Source organism: Thermothelomyces thermophilus, chromosome 7 (assembly GCF_000226095.1).
Source record: "Thermothelomyces thermophilus ATCC 42464 chromosome 7, complete sequence".
In the NCBI taxonomy this organism is placed as follows: Eukaryota; Fungi; Ascomycota; class Sordariomycetes; order Sordariales; family Chaetomiaceae; genus Thermothelomyces; species Thermothelomyces thermophilus.
In genome coordinates this window covers 1,005,988-1,021,170 of record NC_016478.1, presented here as the reverse complement: position 1 = coordinate 1,021,170, position 15,183 = coordinate 1,005,988, and the positions used below count along the sequence as shown (strand labels likewise).

Here is a 15,183-nt window from a genome sequence, read left to right as displayed (position 1 = left end):
GAGGTGGGGTAAGACATGAAGCAGCAGCCACTCGCAGCCGTTTAACACCCCTGTCCTGCAAGATAAGAAGAGCCTGTTTGGACATGTGAAAGCTGGCCCAAGCTCCTGGCATTCTGGCGTTCCTCGAGCAGCTTCCCAACCCGATATGGATACTTGATAGTTCGGTTCATGTTCTGCCTAGTACCAACCTTAGGTAGTGCGAAAGTACCAATCTGAATATTCCTCCGTGGTGCACATGTGCTAGTAACTATACAACTCCCCTCCCCATCTAAGTAAAGCGCGAGAAGCCGTCCGACGAGCGTTGGCGTAGCGTGTCGTCGAGCTTCTCGGGGGCCCTGTTAGATAACATGGGGGTTTTGACTGGCTGGGGCATGTCTTGATTCCCAGAATGGCGAGATGTTTGGCCCTGATAGTCTGACAAACCTTGGACTCGCCCGAGACCGGCAATCTGGACTGATATGCTGGCTACCTTACTTATGCTGCGCATCGTCTTGATTGACGCGCCAAGACAGGGTCACATCACCGTTGCCGCAAAAGATGAGATGCGCCAAAGAATGCTGCAGTACGGTGACGGTTCAATCTGTTGGCGCGGTTGATTGGAGGGCTGCTCTCACCGGTGAGGACCGCAACATCTTCCGTACCACTCAATCCAAGGCATCTTGAGAGCCGATACCTTGATTGTACACCGGTTGGTTCTCAACTCGCTCTGAGGTACCTACTCCGTACCTTGGTTATCTCTGGTGTGCGGGCGATGACGAGGCTCCCCATTAGCTGAGACTCTCCTGGGTCGAAAGGCATCAGAGAGATGGGTGGCCTGCACATCTCCCCCCACCTTGCTAACCCCCACCACGGATGCTGTTTCCGCTGGGCCCCGCTCTTGATGCAACTGTCAAAACGTGTTTGCCCAGGCGCCTTGGCGTAATCACATGTCAGCACAAAATCCACTGATCATTTCGTGCGTGTCCAACGGTACCAGGTACGGCCACTTGGAAGATCCGGATCCACGACAAACCAATCTCGAGATCGGATGATCGGATGCGGCAAATCACCATTGCCGATCTCTTGATTCTCTCATCCCCTTCCGAGTAGAGAGTAGGCGGCGAAGCTAACGTAGTTTTAGAGCTTTCGCTTGGCCCGAAGCTTCGCCACAGCAGCAGCATTCTCCGTTCCATGACTGTTTGTCTCGGAGAAAATTGCGAAAAATTAGAATACTATTGACTAATTGCATCGTAGATCGATCTCCAACCAGACTGACTAGGCCGCGTTTCTGAGAGACGAGGTACGAAACATGACCATTATTAATGTACCTAAACTCAGGTAGAGGCGACACATTCGTCCGTCAGGCCTAGGTTCTTTCCAGCCTTGCCCGCGGAAGCACCTGGGTGACCGAGGGGTTACTAAACCTGCATGTCTAGGCTGTAGGGATTTCGGTTCACTTGAACCTTTGTTATCCTTACCTCAGGTGCCTAGGTGCCTACCTATTGGGTAACTTACCTTACATACAGCACGAAGCCGAGGCGCAGTCCCTCTCCCGGTCTACAGGTCAGGAGCACGTCCCTGTCGTGCCATCCACCCTCGTACCCTCATACCCTGGCGCATGCATGCGGAAAAGTACGGACACTTGGATACAATCGCAGCGGATCCTCTACGCGGCACTTTAAATAATCCTTCATAAACCCCCGTCAACCTACGGTGTAAAAATTTCCCGCGTGTAGAAAAGAAAGTTTCCTGATCCTCTCAGGCTCACTCAGGCTCCGAAGCAGCTTGATATATCGAGGCAGTACTGCTTCAGGTTTATGTCTGGGAACCTAATAATGCGTACGCGAAAATCTAGCGTAACCAAGTAAATCACACACAATCATAGAATAAAGGTCCGTCTCCTCGCAATGACCGTTACAAAAACAGAAGACGTTGGATTCTGCCCTCCGTTTGGTGCGCTTCTACAACTTCCTAGGCATACAAGTTGGCCGTCGTTTATTACGCGAGTCCCAATCGACCCAGAGATGTACTCCGTAGTTTCACTGGCAGCGGGGGTCGGGAATATGACGGAGTCAATCCGACTCATCCGACGACCCATAATCGACCAGCCCACCACGCGGCCTGCCTGCCTCTGGTCGGTTCTCCTCTTGCTGCTGAGGTTGCCCAGCCTCGTCCTCCCTGCCCATTGTCGTGCTGCTGCTACCATCCTCCGAATCTGAATCGTCCGCCTCCTCGACATACCCGTCGGCGTCCGCCGCTTCACCCATGACCTCGTCCCCGTCGCTGTTCACCTCACCCTCCTCAGCATCGCCCTCGTCATCCGACTGCTGCTGATGCTGCCCGACAAGCTCCTCCCGTGGCAGCGCCGCAGTCCGGCTGGGGCTGGGGCTGGACCTGAACCTTTTCCCTCCCCTGCCGCCAGCGCCATCGGCACCCTGTCGTCTCGGGCGCTTGGCGGGGCCGGGACGCGGCAGCGTCTCCCCAGCATCGCCAGTATTGCCAGTATCGGCACTCATGTCCGCATTAGCGCCCCTTCGATGCGCCCGTGCTGCCCGTCCGGCAGCCCCCCGGATCCTGTCCGGCCTCTCGTCCAGCTCAACCGTGTACCCCGCCGGCGGCCCCCACCCGCCCGGAACCGCAACGACGGTAGGAAATTCGAGTACTCTGCGTCCTGACAACGCAGCGGTGAGACTTTCTGTCGACGAAAGCGGAATGATTGTTTTGCTGCCCCCCTTCTTTGTTTGGTTCTTCCCGTCGTTGGTGGCCGTCGCAAAGGCTGCTAGCGGCGGCGGGACGACGTTGACAAGGTAGAAATCCCACGACATAAGCTTTTCTTCCAGAGTGGTTTCCGCGTGCGGAAGAGTAATGGTCTGAGACCAGGCAGTTGTGGGCTGGTACTGCAAGGAGTACGGGGCCGAGGACCAGGTGCTGGTCGATGGATCTTGGATCGGGCAGACGGTGGGGAATTGGTTCTTGTTGTGGTGATGGGTTTTGCGTTTCTTCGCGGCCGGGGGGCCGTCATCCGACTCGGCTTCATTGTCAGTTTCGGTCGGGTCGGGCTGTTCGCGGCTTCGGCGGTCGAGCTGGCCGCGATGCCAGTCAAGCGCGGACGCTAACCCGGAGTGGAGGGCGGTGCCCTCGAGAGTTTTGCAGAGAATGCGGAGAGGTTGTTGTTGGTCGTGTAGCGCCGATGTGAAACCGAGGTCGGACGCGCTGTAGACGAGCCACTCGACCTGCCAGTTGATGGATTGTGTCCGCCTATTCCAGGCCGTCTTGTTCTCTCTCTGCCGTGCCATGCCCTTGGGCATGGTGATGGCGTCAATGTTGAGGTACCGCAACCGCCGGCGAACATGCTTGTCAAACCCGTCAATGAACGCCGGACCTTCCGGTTTTCCGTACGGCTGTGATTGCACCGGGACATGGCGCAGCTCGTCACCGTACCAGACCTTCTGGAATACTTTGTCCTCGTTCTTCGGTCGCAGGTCCTTCTCGCTCAGCAGCCGGCGGGCCTCGAGAACTTCTTTTTCGGCCCGCTCGCGGGCGCGCTCAATGGAGGTCAAGAAGTTGTAGTCGTGGTCAACTCCGGCGGGGGTCTTGAGCTGCTTCAATGGCATGAAGGCTCTGGGGTTGCGGACGCCATCGCAGTCGGCGCGGGCCTTGTGTTTCTGGACGCACGGCACGGAGCAGGTTCGCACGCCGCATCGCGGGCACTTGTACTTGGGTGGCTCTGTGTGGCAGATGCTGCACAGCGTGCTAAGGACCGTCCCGGACATGGCAGGCTTGTTCACGGCTATTCGGGCCTCGACGGCTTCGTTGTGTGCAGTTGTTCTAACTTCGACCTTCGGGATACTTTTTCGGGGTCAGTGACGGCCGATAAGGCTTTATCGCAGCTTTTCGCCGCCTGTTTCGCTGGTTCGAGAATAGCCAATCGGAGAATTTCCTGCTGCCGTTTTTTGTAGTACACTACGGAGTACTGTGTAGTGCACCGACGGGGGACACCCCATCGTAGAGACGGTTTTCATCTATTTTGTGATGCAATGCGCCGCTGCTCTGAGAACTGATGTTGTAGCATACATGGGGAGAGATGGGGCAAGGCCAGCCATGGATGCATTGATGCCAATTTGGGCGATGACAATCTACGAACCAGGAGTAACCAGATGCTCCATTCGGTATTGGGTACATTTTGAAGGCCTCTTCTAGGATTCCTTCTCTTACGTTTCCTGTTCACCCATTGGATGATTCTTTAAGAGCAACCGAGATTGAAACTACAGGAAAGAGTTGAATTGGGTACAGCCCCCGCAGGTCCTGACAAACCTTGCCAGCGGCCTGATCCCTGCCGAGGCTCGTCCGCGGGTTTACATCACAGAGATCAAGCGCCCACGTTAGATCATGTAACTGCTGTAGAGAAATGTAACACATCTCTGAAACACATGGGACACACGCATATCGACCAGGACACCCCCCTTCCTCACTGCCTGGGACCATGGTGTCATTACTGAACATGACATAATACACACGACAGTTAGAGCATTACTAGGCTACGCAGTAGATCAATTGAAGTTGTCAATTAATTTGGTATTCTATGGCAGAAGTTGTCAGGGAGGGGATGAAGATGGGAGATCAACGACTGAGAAGAGGAGGAGAGTGAGACTGGGTCATCCTCACGGGACTAGGCTAGCTGTGGCCTTCCAGCAAGAAAGCCTCAACTAGGAGAATATTGAGAACGAAGCCATTCTGGTAGTCGAGCCCTCAGCAGCAGATAGTGATGTCCTTGCAAGTTGGCTGCCACTGTAGCAGCGCATCCACTCGAGACCTCTCCATGCGTGCCCTTCCACCACCCACCGCCCACGAAGGGACCGCGGCCTGCAGTCGTGCTGACAAGTGGTGGGAGGAACAAGTCGCTCAATCCCCCGTATCCACCTCCAGATCTAGCTGCACACCGTTCGAGATTCCATAGTCACCCAGCGTGATGGCGTCCTTGAATGGCCGCTCCCCCTGCCTCTTGAGCAAGATCTCGTGCGGCTCTCGCCCGATCTTCATCGCGACCATGATCTTGAACTGGCCGATTGTGTCGCTGGGGAAGGCCGGGATCTGGGCCTTGGTGCCGAGGCGGTCGTTGACCGTGACGACAATCATTTCTTCGCCAGGGTTTGTTGGTGCTGCCGCTGGCCTTTCTTTCTTAGGTTTTGGTTTCGCGTCACGATCGCGGTCGCTAGGCCGACTATTGTTGCTGCTTCGCGGGGAGCGGTCTCTGCGGTATCTGTCCCTGTCCCTGTCCCTGTCTCGTTCTCTCTCCCGATCGCGGTCCCGGCTCCGGTCCCGCCTGGGTGATCTGTCGCGAGTATCCCGATCCCGATCCCGATCCCGATCCCGATCCCTTCCAAAACCGCGATCACGTTCTCTGTCTCTCCTGGGTGAACGGTCCCGGTACCCGCGCTGGAGGCCCCGGTCATCGCGTCGGTCGTCGGTGTCGGCCGAGCGTTTGTCCTTCCATTTGAAGCCGCCGCTCACCTTTGGGCGTCGCGGTGGCGATCGCGAACGTGACCGCGACCGTCTGCGTGGAGAGTCTGGCATTTTGCGAATGGTGCTGGGTTGTAGAATGCACAGGTAGTCAGGCACGCTAACTCCTCCGTACACAGGTCAGCACTCAGCGGCAAACTGGGAACCTCGAATTGGCGAGTCGCTCCGCAAAGCGACCCTTGGTGACGAGGCTTCGGTGGGGCCCCGGTCACAGCGAAGCAACGAGGTACTCCGTAGTGCTTGGGGCGATAAGCGATAAGCAAGGACTAAGCACTGATTCCTCTCTGGGCTACCAAACTCTCTCAATACACGTAACATATCATCTGGAAGTCAAACTGGACACTCTGTAATAAGGCTATTTCTCGCTCTGTCGAGAATTGGTGCCGCGTGAAGCGAGCACCAGCCACTAGCCGCCGTTCCTGCCATTTCATCACCTGAAGCTGGAGTGCGGCACGAATACACACAACCAATCCACCCGAACGCCGTTTTCTTGCCCATCCAAACGCCAAAACCACCAGCCGGGACGCCAGAAGGTGTATCATACAGAGAAGCAAGTAAAAGAGATAAACCCAGCAGAACAGGCAACCGGTTACTCCTTGCTGGACTTCTTCTTCTTCTTCTTTGGCTTCTCCTCCTTCGCTGGCGTCTCCTCCTCGGGCTCGTGCTTGCGCTTCGAGCTCTTCGACTTGACAGGAGTCTCAGCTTGCTCCTCCTCAACCTCCTGTGTCTTGGAGTCCTTCTTGCTGAGAACCTCTACTGTGCCATCGGCGTTCACCTTGATCTGGCCCTTTTCTAGCTTGCGAGTGAACTTGGAGACCGACATGCCGGCCTCCTTGGCCAGGCGCTCGTAGTCCTTCTCGGTAATCTTGGCCGGCGCCGGAGCCTCGGATTCCTTGGACTTTTGGGATTTGTCCTTCTTCTCCTTTTTGTCCTTCTTGTCCTTCTTATCCTTCTTGTCCTTCTTACTGGGAGCGTCCTTCATTTCCACGTCGGACTTGTCCGCCACATCGAGCTCAGCCATCTCCTCATCCACCTCTTGAATGAGGGGCTTCTTAGGAGCTTGAGCTTCGGCACCGAGGCCATCGGCGTCAATATTGTATTTGCGAGCCTCCTTGATATCCCACTTGGCGGGGGCGCCGAGCGGAACGCCGTTGGGCCCGACCGCAACACCCTTCGACAGCGGCTTGCCCTCTAGCAAGCGCAGGTTGTTCTCGAGCTTGGCTCTGGCCCGGATACCCAGGCTGGCGCGCGTCTCATCATCCGCGTCTTCCTCAAATTCGGCGAGCGCATCTGTACGCACACCAAGCGCAACCTTCGCAGCCAGCTGACGAGCCATCTTGCCCTTGTTCGCACCAGAAGCCTGGCCGACTAGCGAAGCATGGTAGATCAGACCGTACTTGGGCGTCGCGTGCTTGGTCTTGAGGGCACGGAAGAGAGCCTTCTCAGCGCCGAGGATCTGGATGGTAGAACCAGGGTTCTTGGCGAGGTTGATGAGAGAGCCGGCATGCGCAATGAGCCGAGCACCAACAAGAGGACCGACGAGTTCCGTCATGTTCGGGGAGATGGCCTTCATGCGGTTCTCAAGATACTCGGCAAGCTGTCTCCTGTATTCGGAGTAGCTGATGACTTGCTCAGCAAGCAGCTTGATGTTTTCAAGGTCCTCCTCAGTGATCTCAGTACCCATGCTGATATCAGCAGCGGCCTTGACGGCGGTCTCGATCTCGTGAGGCAAGATCTCGGACAGATCGGCCTTGGACGCGTTTGCACGCATGCCGAGGGCAACAATGACCTTGGCATAGGACAAGTTGTCGGGCAGAATCTTGGCCAGCTCGGGGAAGTGCCAGCCGTACCATTCCTTAACACGCATGGCATACGTGTTTAGCTCCTTGTCCAACTCGTCAAGCAGAGACACGGCGTGCACAATCATGACGTCGACCTTGTCGGGGGAGAACTTGAGCTTGTGCCGCGAGAGCGAGTGCGACAAACCCAGAGACATCTCCTGGAAGTTTTCTGGGAGCATGCCGGGGATGAGGTCGGGCAAGTGCTTGCGAATGGCACGGAACAAGTCGGTTGTCGACGAGTCGGAGATGGGCTTGATGTTCAATCCGGGAAGCTTGAGAATCGAGCTGCCGAGCTTGCTCTCGGCCACGGCCAGAGTGACCTTCTTCTCATCCTTGAACTCATTGAGGAGACTGGCCAGCTTCGGCGTGACCTTGCCCTCAATCACACCAGCAACTTCCTCAAGCGCTGTTGCGGCACTGTCGAACTTGGCAAACTCCTTGTACTTAATCCTGGAGGGCAGCGTTAGCACATGAAGAGACTGACAACGCGACTCGCACGCGCCAGGGTGCACTTACTCTTTAACAATCTTATCCACGGTGGAAAGACGTTCTGAGAGATTGTCGGACTCCAGCAGTTTCTTGTCGGCCGCCTTGAAAAGGCCATAGCTGAGATTACCCAGTTAGATCAATTGGTTCCACAGATTCAGAGCAAGAATGCCATCACGGGCAGGTCGGTTGGAGACTGGCGGAGTGTCTCCTGCCATTGGACGACTTGCACTTACCCGGCGCTGGTCTCGGTAAGGATAAAGAGAGGCATGGTGGCGGTTTGTCGAAAGGTGCGCCAGCCGCGCTTGCTGTTGTCGGTGGAAGCGTGGGAAGGCGGCTCGACTGCGGCTGTGCTTGCACTTTGACCGAGGGCTTCACGCAGAAAAAAAGTCGAGAGCGAAGAACAATTTTTTTACCACCAAGTTTGGAGTTGCAGGTGGGGCTCTGGAGGTCCAAGCTCTTGCCTCTGTGCCCGGGGCAGGCAAGTTTTCTTGGCGCTCGGGCGGCGCTGCGCGTTCGACCGCCTTGTCGGGAGGTCGGGCGTTGCGAAACGTATGCACGGTCCACTCAATGCCGGCCAACCAAGGAACCAACGCCGTGACGCTACCCTGAGACGCCGCATCAAGAAGCTCCAACCGCTAGCGGAGCTGTTACCGTCAGCCTTTCAACACATATCCGGCAGCGCAAGATGGAGGGCCTTCTATTCAACGTCAACAATGGGTATACCTCCTTTCCAAAAGGCCATGATCAACGCCACGCATACAGATACTAACCCGCTCTCGCTCTCTCTCTCCGCAGATACATCGAGGGCATTGTTCGGGGCTATCGCAACGGACTGCTCACCAGCACCAACTACACCAACATGACACAATGCGAGACCATTGATGGTAGCCAACCAACTTAACCCCCCCCTCTCTCTTCTTTCACAGCTTGGGCATTCGACCCTAACAGCTTGCCTGCAGACCTCAAACTCCAACTAGGTCCCGCGTACGGTGACTTCCTCGCATCCCTTCCACCCAACCCCTCGACGTCGAGCCTTGCGGCCAAGACAACAGACAAGCTCGTGAGCGAGTTTCGCTATGTCCGCGCCAACGCGGTCGGCTCGCTCGCCAAGTTCATGGACTACGTCACCTACGGCTACATGATCGACAACGTTGCGCTGCTCATCACGGGCACCCTCCACGAGCGCGACACGCGCGAGCTGCTGGAGCGGTGCCACCCGCTGGGCTGGTTTGAGACGATGCCGGTGCTCTGCGTGGCGACCAACATCGAGGAGCTCTACAACAGCGTGCTGATCGAGACGCCCCTTGCGCCCTACTTCAAGGGCAGCCTGAGCCACCAGGATCTGGACGAACTCAACATCGAGATTGTGCGGAACACGCTGTACAAGAACTATCTGGAGGACTTTTATGAATTTGTCAATACGCACCCGGACATGGCCGGCACGCCGACCGCCGAGGTCATGTCGGAGCTGCTCGAGTTCGAGGCCGATCGCCGGGCGATCAACATCACGCTCAACTCGTTCGGGACCGAGCTTTCCAAGGCGGACCGCAAGAAGCTGTATCCCAACTTTGGACGGCTGTATCCCGAAGGCACCCTGATGCTGTCGCGCGCCGATGATTTTGAGGGCGTGCGGTTGGCGGTGGAGGGCGTGGCAGACTACAAGGCCTTCTTCGAGGCTGCCGGGTTGGGCGGTGGGCCTGGCGGGCCTGGTAACATGGCTGGCGGGACCGGCTCGGATGGCAGGAGCCTGGAGGATATGTTTTACCAAAAGGAGATGGAGATTGCAAAGAGCGCCTTTACGCGGCAGTTTACCTATGCGATCGTGTATGCGTGGGTCAAGCTGAGGGAACAGGTAAGTTGTCATTTTTTTCCCTTTTTCTTTTCTTTTCTTTCGGACCCCCTCCCCCCCTCTCTCCGGTTGTTTGACTAGATGTCTCTGACGCTGTGAATCAGGAAATCCGCAACATAACGTGGATTGCCGAGTGCATAGCTCAGAACCAAAAGGAGCGGATCAACAACTACATCAGCGTGTTCTGATGTTATTTACGGCTTGTCTTGTTGCTTAGAGAGTTGTTTTCCTTTGGGAATTTCGAGGCATGATGTTGGCGTCTGGCGAAGTTCAAGCGGTGACGTGGGCTTGCAAAGATGTTGGAATCTTCGCGTGCTCTCTTGTCTAATCCGTCGGTAATGTACAATGGTAGAAGTTACACATCTTCTCTGGGTTTCCACACAAACTCACATCTACCTATCAACCCACCCAACCCCCGAGTATTAGATCGAGATCTGGTCCTTGTACGTCGCCGGTGTCAGGCCGAGGGTCTGAACCAGATACTGCCACCGGCCGCTCCCTCTTTCCTTCCTCTCTAGATACCTCAGCAGCCTCTGCCGCTTGTGGCACAGCCGCCGCAAACTCCTCTTGTTGTTCTTGTCTTTGTGGCCCTTGGGCCCTTCCAGCGCCAGCGCCAGCGCCCTGATCTTGGCCGTCAGGATAGCGATCTGCACCTCGCTGCTCCCGGTGTCGGGCCCGGCGCGCACCGGCTTCGGCTTGGGCTCCTGGCCCGGGCCCGGTGGGGGGGCTGCGTTCTCGAGGGTGTGGTCGGTGACGTGGCGGCCGAACGTCTCGATGCACCGCCGGATGTTGGCGTGCTTCCGGTCCTTTGCGCCGGCGTTCTTGAGATCGGTGATGCGCCGCAGCGCCTCCACCGCCTTTGCGTGCTTCCGGGCGTGCTCCTCCAGTTCGGCCGCCTCCGCGGTCGGGTCCGTCGTCGCGCTCTCCGCGTTCGTCAGCGGCATCGTCACCCGCCGTGAGTACTCGATCGCCTTGTCCAGCTCCTCCTGGCTGAGGAGGTAGTTGCGGATGTGCGGCGAGGTCGGCAGCGGGTGTTGCTCCCCGCCCGCCTCCGGGTTCTCGGGCGAGAGGGGCTCCTGGCCGGCCGAGTCGAAGGACTCGACAAAGGGCGTCGTGATGCCGTGGACGGGGTCACCGTAGGCGGCCTTGCGCTCCGCTTCGATCTCCTCGCGCCGCTTGAGGTGGGCATTCTTGCGCTGCTGCGCCTGGGCCCAGCCGTAAGGGTCCTGCTTCATGCGCTTCTTCTTCTCTTTCATCGAAAGGTTGGCGGTCTGGACCAGTGGCAGCAGGCTGGGAGCCGGGGTCGGGGCCGGACGCGGACGAAGGCATACTGCGGAGGCTATGGTTAGCTAACCGGCGACAACTGGAGGTCCAATGGAAACGGGAAATCTCACGCGCGAGACTTCGCAGCCCCTGCGGGGCGGGTATCCGGGGAGGCATCGCGAATATATCTTTTTTCGTTTGAGCTACCAATGTCTCCCCGATCTGCTCGAGAGTTCTTCTTGCTCTCGCGCGACTCGCAACTTTCTCGCTGGGCGCATGGGCCCAAAGTTTTGGGGCCGATTTGCGCTACCTAATCCTGTTCAAGACTAGCGCAATTGCTCTCCATGGCGCCAGGCCCCGCTGTCGGCAAAACGACGGGTCGAAGAATTGAAGCTGGCTGACCAGCTGGTGACGGCCCGTTTGGCTTTTTTCGTCGTCAATTGCACAACCCTGGCGGGGCTCTCCACAAAATTGAATTTGTGTGCCAAAATCGCAGAAGCTCCGCCCTGCAGCGCTCGCTCGGCCCAGAAAAATATATCCCACTCGTGAACGCCCAAACCTTGACATCTTTCTCCCGTCGTCACGTCCAACGAGAGAAAGCACAGTCAAGATGGCGCCCGCTAACCTCCCCTCCATCTTCAATGCCACGAGCACCGACATTGAGCAGCTGCTCGCTGCTCAGTGCCACATCGGCTCCAAGAAGTGCGTGTTCCCGGGACTCTGGAAGATCCCTTCATGTTTGCGGCGCATACTGACAATCGCGGTAGCCTGGGCGTCCACATGCAGCGTAATTCTCCCCGACCGCGTATTCAGCCAAAGACGAGAGATGTCTGACAGGTTTTTCTTTGCGTGTAGCCTACCTCTGGAAGACTCGTGCCGACGGTGTGAACATCATCAACATCGGCAAGACCTGGTACGTGGAATGAAACGGCGCCGGCGCCCCTAAACGGCCTGTCAGGAGACGTGAGACGCGAAGTCGCAGAAGCTAACATACACGTCTGCAGGGAGAAGATCGTCTTCGCGGCCCGCATCATTGCCGCCATTGACAACCCGAGCGATGTCTGCGTCATCTCTGCTCGTCCCTACGGCCAGCGTGCCGTCCTCAAGTTCGCCGCCCACACCGGCGCCCAGGCCATCGCTGGCCGCTTCACCCCCGGCTCCTTCACCAACTACATCACCCGTTCGTTCAAGGAGCCCCGTCTGATCGTCGTCACCGACCCCCGCACCGACGCCCAAGCCATCAAGGAGGCCTCCTACGTTAACATCCCGGTCATTGCCCTCTGCGACACCGACTCGCCCACTGAGTTCGTCGACGTTGCCATCCCCACCAACAACAAGGGCCGTCACGCCATCGGCCTGATCTGGTGGATGCTGGCCCGCGAGGTCCTCCGCCTGCGCGGCACCATCTACAACCGCGAGACCCCCTGGGATGTGATGCCCGATCTCTACTTCTGTATGTTCCCTCATGTCGTATGCCTCCAGATGAAGCCGCAAGGTTGACCAGTTCTTTTAGACCGCGACCCTGAGGCCGAGGCCGAGGAAAAGGTCGAGGAGGAGAAGCTCCCCGGTGTTGATGAGGAGGGCCCCGTCGCCATTGAGTCCGGCTTCGCGGCGGGTGCTGGTGACTGGGAGGCTGCCCCTGCTGGCTTCCCTGCCGCCGCTACTGGCGAGTGGAGCGAGGCCGCGCCTGCCACCTGGGAGTCCGGTGCCGCCGCCGGTGCCGCTCCCGCCACCACCGAGTGGGCCGACGCTCCCAAGGAGTCCGGCTGGTAGACAGGAGATGGCGTACAATAAAAAGAGCAGTTTTCGGGGTCAGGCGTAACGGCGCGGATACAAACGGGCTTTGTCTCTCTCCCGGCCCATTTCCACTCGCATTGGCTTTCTTCTCGTCTCAACTCGGACAGCGGTGCAAGGTACCGTCCCTTTGGCCCGAGGTAACACATGACCGCACTAATGAGGGAAAGATACCCTTTCTGGCCTTTGCCGGAGAGGGGGAATGCCCTGTGGGGTCATGAGGGGTGGACTTAATCGTTATCCCGCCTCGCCATAGGAATACTACTTGGCCATGTTTCGGGTTCGTGGGAAGTGTGCGGATTTCTCATACATAGGAGTCGTTCCGGAACGGCGAATCTGACTCTGATCTCTGCCGTCATTGTGCGATTGCTTGGTGAGTGAGTGAGCGAGTGAGCAAGTGAGCGAGTGAGCGGAGTGGTTCCAGCTCCTTAGATTTTAGCAGGCAGTGCACGATCCAGCCATCGCTGGAAGAGCGTAGGCATATATGTGTATCGAGGTGTTGTAGACGAACTCTCTGATGGCCTGATTACGCAACTTTTTTACGCATAGTAATGCCATGATAGAGGTGACGTCTTAATTCCCGTTACGCACGCCCCAGTATCGGAGGCTGCGGCTTGTCCTACCCTGGGAGATTCGTAGATCCGCGAGGCGGGAGAGGGTGACTCTGTACCAGTCCGGTTCTTGCTTTTCAGTGTCGCCAAGAATGGTTGGAACGTAGCATAAGTGAGGATCTGGGGAGAATAAGATGGTAACAAATGACCTGGATGAGCTGTGTTCCCAGCAACAGTACCAATATCTTGGATCGAGCTCGTGATGGGCAGGCTATTTGAAGGGGGGAAGGAAATGGGCTTGCAGCGTCTTGGATCGCATGTCATATCTCATGGTATCGGTTCAGGGATGTTGAGGGTCGCTGGCTCTCCATCGTTGGGCAAGCAACGGATGTAAACACGTACGCCTGGAAGATGCCTTGGCTGCCATTGCCGTTTTGAGTTTGTTTGCTCGTGATGCGTGATCCCGTATAATGCAGCATGTAATACGGAGTACAGAAGTGAGAAAACAAGGGGGGAGAGCAGAAGGGAGTAGGAAACAGAAGGTCAGATTAGTTAGAGGATGGACTTGCACTTGTTGCTTAGTATTTTTGAAACAAGATTCAAGTGTTTCCAAATGTTGCACATGTGGAATATGAGAGGAAAGTCTCAAGTGTGGGAAGGGAATCAGAGTTTTTATAACTCTGGTCAATGAAGCCTAGGGCAAAAGCTACGTATTGCTTGCCAAAGACTGAAAATCTGCGGTCTGATACTGTTCTGGAAAAATAGGGAGTTCAGATAAAAGAAACCATCCAGGCAAGATGATATTGCCCTTCCTGGACGCCTAATGCAGTTGCAGGTCGCGGCGAGTCCGACACACACCTACATACAAAATACATTCCGAAGGCCGTATGCAATATTCCTGAAGCTGTTTTAAGGCAGAACGGAAGGGTTAAGGCAGAACGGAAGGGTTAAGGCAGAACGGAAGGGTTAAGGCAGAACGGAAGGGTTAAGGCAGAACGGAAGGGTTAAGGCAGAACGGAAGGGTTAAGGCAGAACGGAAGGGTTAAGGCAGAACGGAAGGGTTATCAACAGAGAACCGCTGATCATGACCACCAATCCCCCTTGCCCAGAGACTTTCTCAACACGCTGTGCACACAAGATTATCACAACACCAGGAATTGGAAGGAATGGGACTGAACTTGAAGTATCTTCAATTGCTACCCACAGCATCACCCACCCCGCTTCTCTTAGATAGCTATAGAGGAACATCTTCCTTTTATTCACAGCTGCTCACCCTCTTCCTGCTATTCACAAGGTATCTCACACACATTCACACACATCCATGTATCCCACATATCCCCTAGAAGACACACCCCTCCCTCATCTCCAAGCAAGCTGACCCAGACGCCCCAGGCCAGGAAAATGAGATAAGGGGAACAACACAACATCCTCTCCTTCTAAAAACGCGCCATAAAAACCAGGCAGACCGCCACACAACGACCAACCCAGCAGCCCACCTCTAACCTGGTGAGATAGAGCCCCAAAAACGTCAATAAAAAAACAAGTTACACCCATCCAAATATCGACCAGATTCAAATGCATTCCACCTCTGAAAAACTCCTTTTGCATCATTTCCGGAAAGAACCGGATTCCCAAGCCCTTCAGAACCGGGAATAGCATATCATATAACAACAACAAAAAAAAAGAAACCAGGAACAAGTCGAGGGCAAAACCTCTCTCTGACATAGTCAAAAGGAAATTGTCTCGTAGGGGGACAGACAAGTTATGAGATTTGAAAGGATACAAGAAAGAGAGGCCCCGCCGTTAATCGGTGGATGAGGCGAATTTAGGATTAAAAAGAATATGATGAGCATAGAGAAGTATTGGTCGATAAAGGATCGGAAGGAGGGCCTGGAAC

At 56.1% G+C, this 15,183-nt stretch overlaps 6 protein-coding genes across 6 annotated transcripts; 2 read left to right on the top strand and 4 right to left on the bottom strand.

The window, feature by feature from the left end:
* Positions 1-1,876: 1,876 nt before the first annotated feature.
* MYCTH_2311603 (uncharacterized protein) lies at positions 1,877-3,812 on the bottom strand. Its single transcript, XM_003666642.1, has one exon. It carries the CDS (start codon positions 3,750-3,752, stop codon positions 2,052-2,054), a length of 1,701 nt encoding a protein of 566 aa, XP_003666690.1. The 5' UTR covers positions 3,753-3,812; the 3' UTR covers positions 1,877-2,051.
* Positions 3,813-4,486: 674 nt separating this feature from the next.
* Positions 4,487-5,702, bottom strand: MYCTH_2311602 (uncharacterized protein). The gene has a single exon (XM_003666641.1). The coding sequence runs from the start codon at positions 5,551-5,553 to the stop codon at positions 4,882-4,884; it is 672 nt and encodes a 223-aa protein (XP_003666689.1). The 5' UTR covers positions 5,554-5,702; the 3' UTR covers positions 4,487-4,881.
* A 40-nt stretch (positions 5,703-5,742) lies between these two features.
* MYCTH_2311601 (uncharacterized protein) lies at positions 5,743-8,239 on the bottom strand. Its single transcript, XM_003666640.1, has 3 exons — positions 8,063-8,239; positions 7,857-7,946; positions 5,743-7,790 (listed from the first exon to the last, which is right to left on the bottom strand). The coding sequence occupies exons 1-3, from the start codon at positions 8,095-8,097 to the stop codon at positions 6,089-6,091; spliced, it is 1,827 nt and encodes a 608-aa protein (XP_003666688.1). The 5' UTR covers positions 8,098-8,239; the 3' UTR covers positions 5,743-6,088.
* A 244-nt stretch (positions 8,240-8,483) lies between these two features.
* MYCTH_2316483 (uncharacterized protein) lies at positions 8,484-10,083 on the top strand. Its single transcript, XM_003666639.1, has 4 exons — positions 8,484-8,546; positions 8,625-8,713; positions 8,789-9,681; positions 9,783-10,083. Exons 1-4 carry the CDS (start codon positions 8,515-8,517, stop codon positions 9,864-9,866), a joined length of 1,098 nt encoding a protein of 365 aa, XP_003666687.1. The 5' UTR covers positions 8,484-8,514; the 3' UTR covers positions 9,867-10,083.
* Positions 10,084-10,100: 17 nt separating this feature from the next.
* MYCTH_2121249 (uncharacterized protein) lies at positions 10,101-11,118 on the bottom strand (the record flags this gene model as incomplete). Its single annotated transcript, XM_003666638.1, has 2 exons — positions 10,101-11,008; positions 11,073-11,118. The coding sequence occupies 2 exons, from the start codon at positions 11,116-11,118 to the stop codon at positions 10,101-10,103; spliced, it is 954 nt and encodes a 317-aa protein (XP_003666686.1).
* Positions 11,119-11,432: 314 nt separating this feature from the next.
* MYCTH_2311591 (uncharacterized protein) lies at positions 11,433-13,020 on the top strand. Its single transcript, XM_003666637.1, has 6 exons — positions 11,433-11,643; positions 11,709-11,728; positions 11,797-11,854; positions 11,946-12,394; positions 12,455-12,854; positions 12,906-13,020. Exons 1-5 carry the CDS (start codon positions 11,552-11,554, stop codon positions 12,712-12,714), a joined length of 879 nt encoding a protein of 292 aa, XP_003666685.1. The 5' UTR covers positions 11,433-11,551; the 3' UTR covers positions 12,715-12,854; positions 12,906-13,020.
* The last annotated feature ends 2,163 nt before the right edge of the window (positions 13,021-15,183 follow it).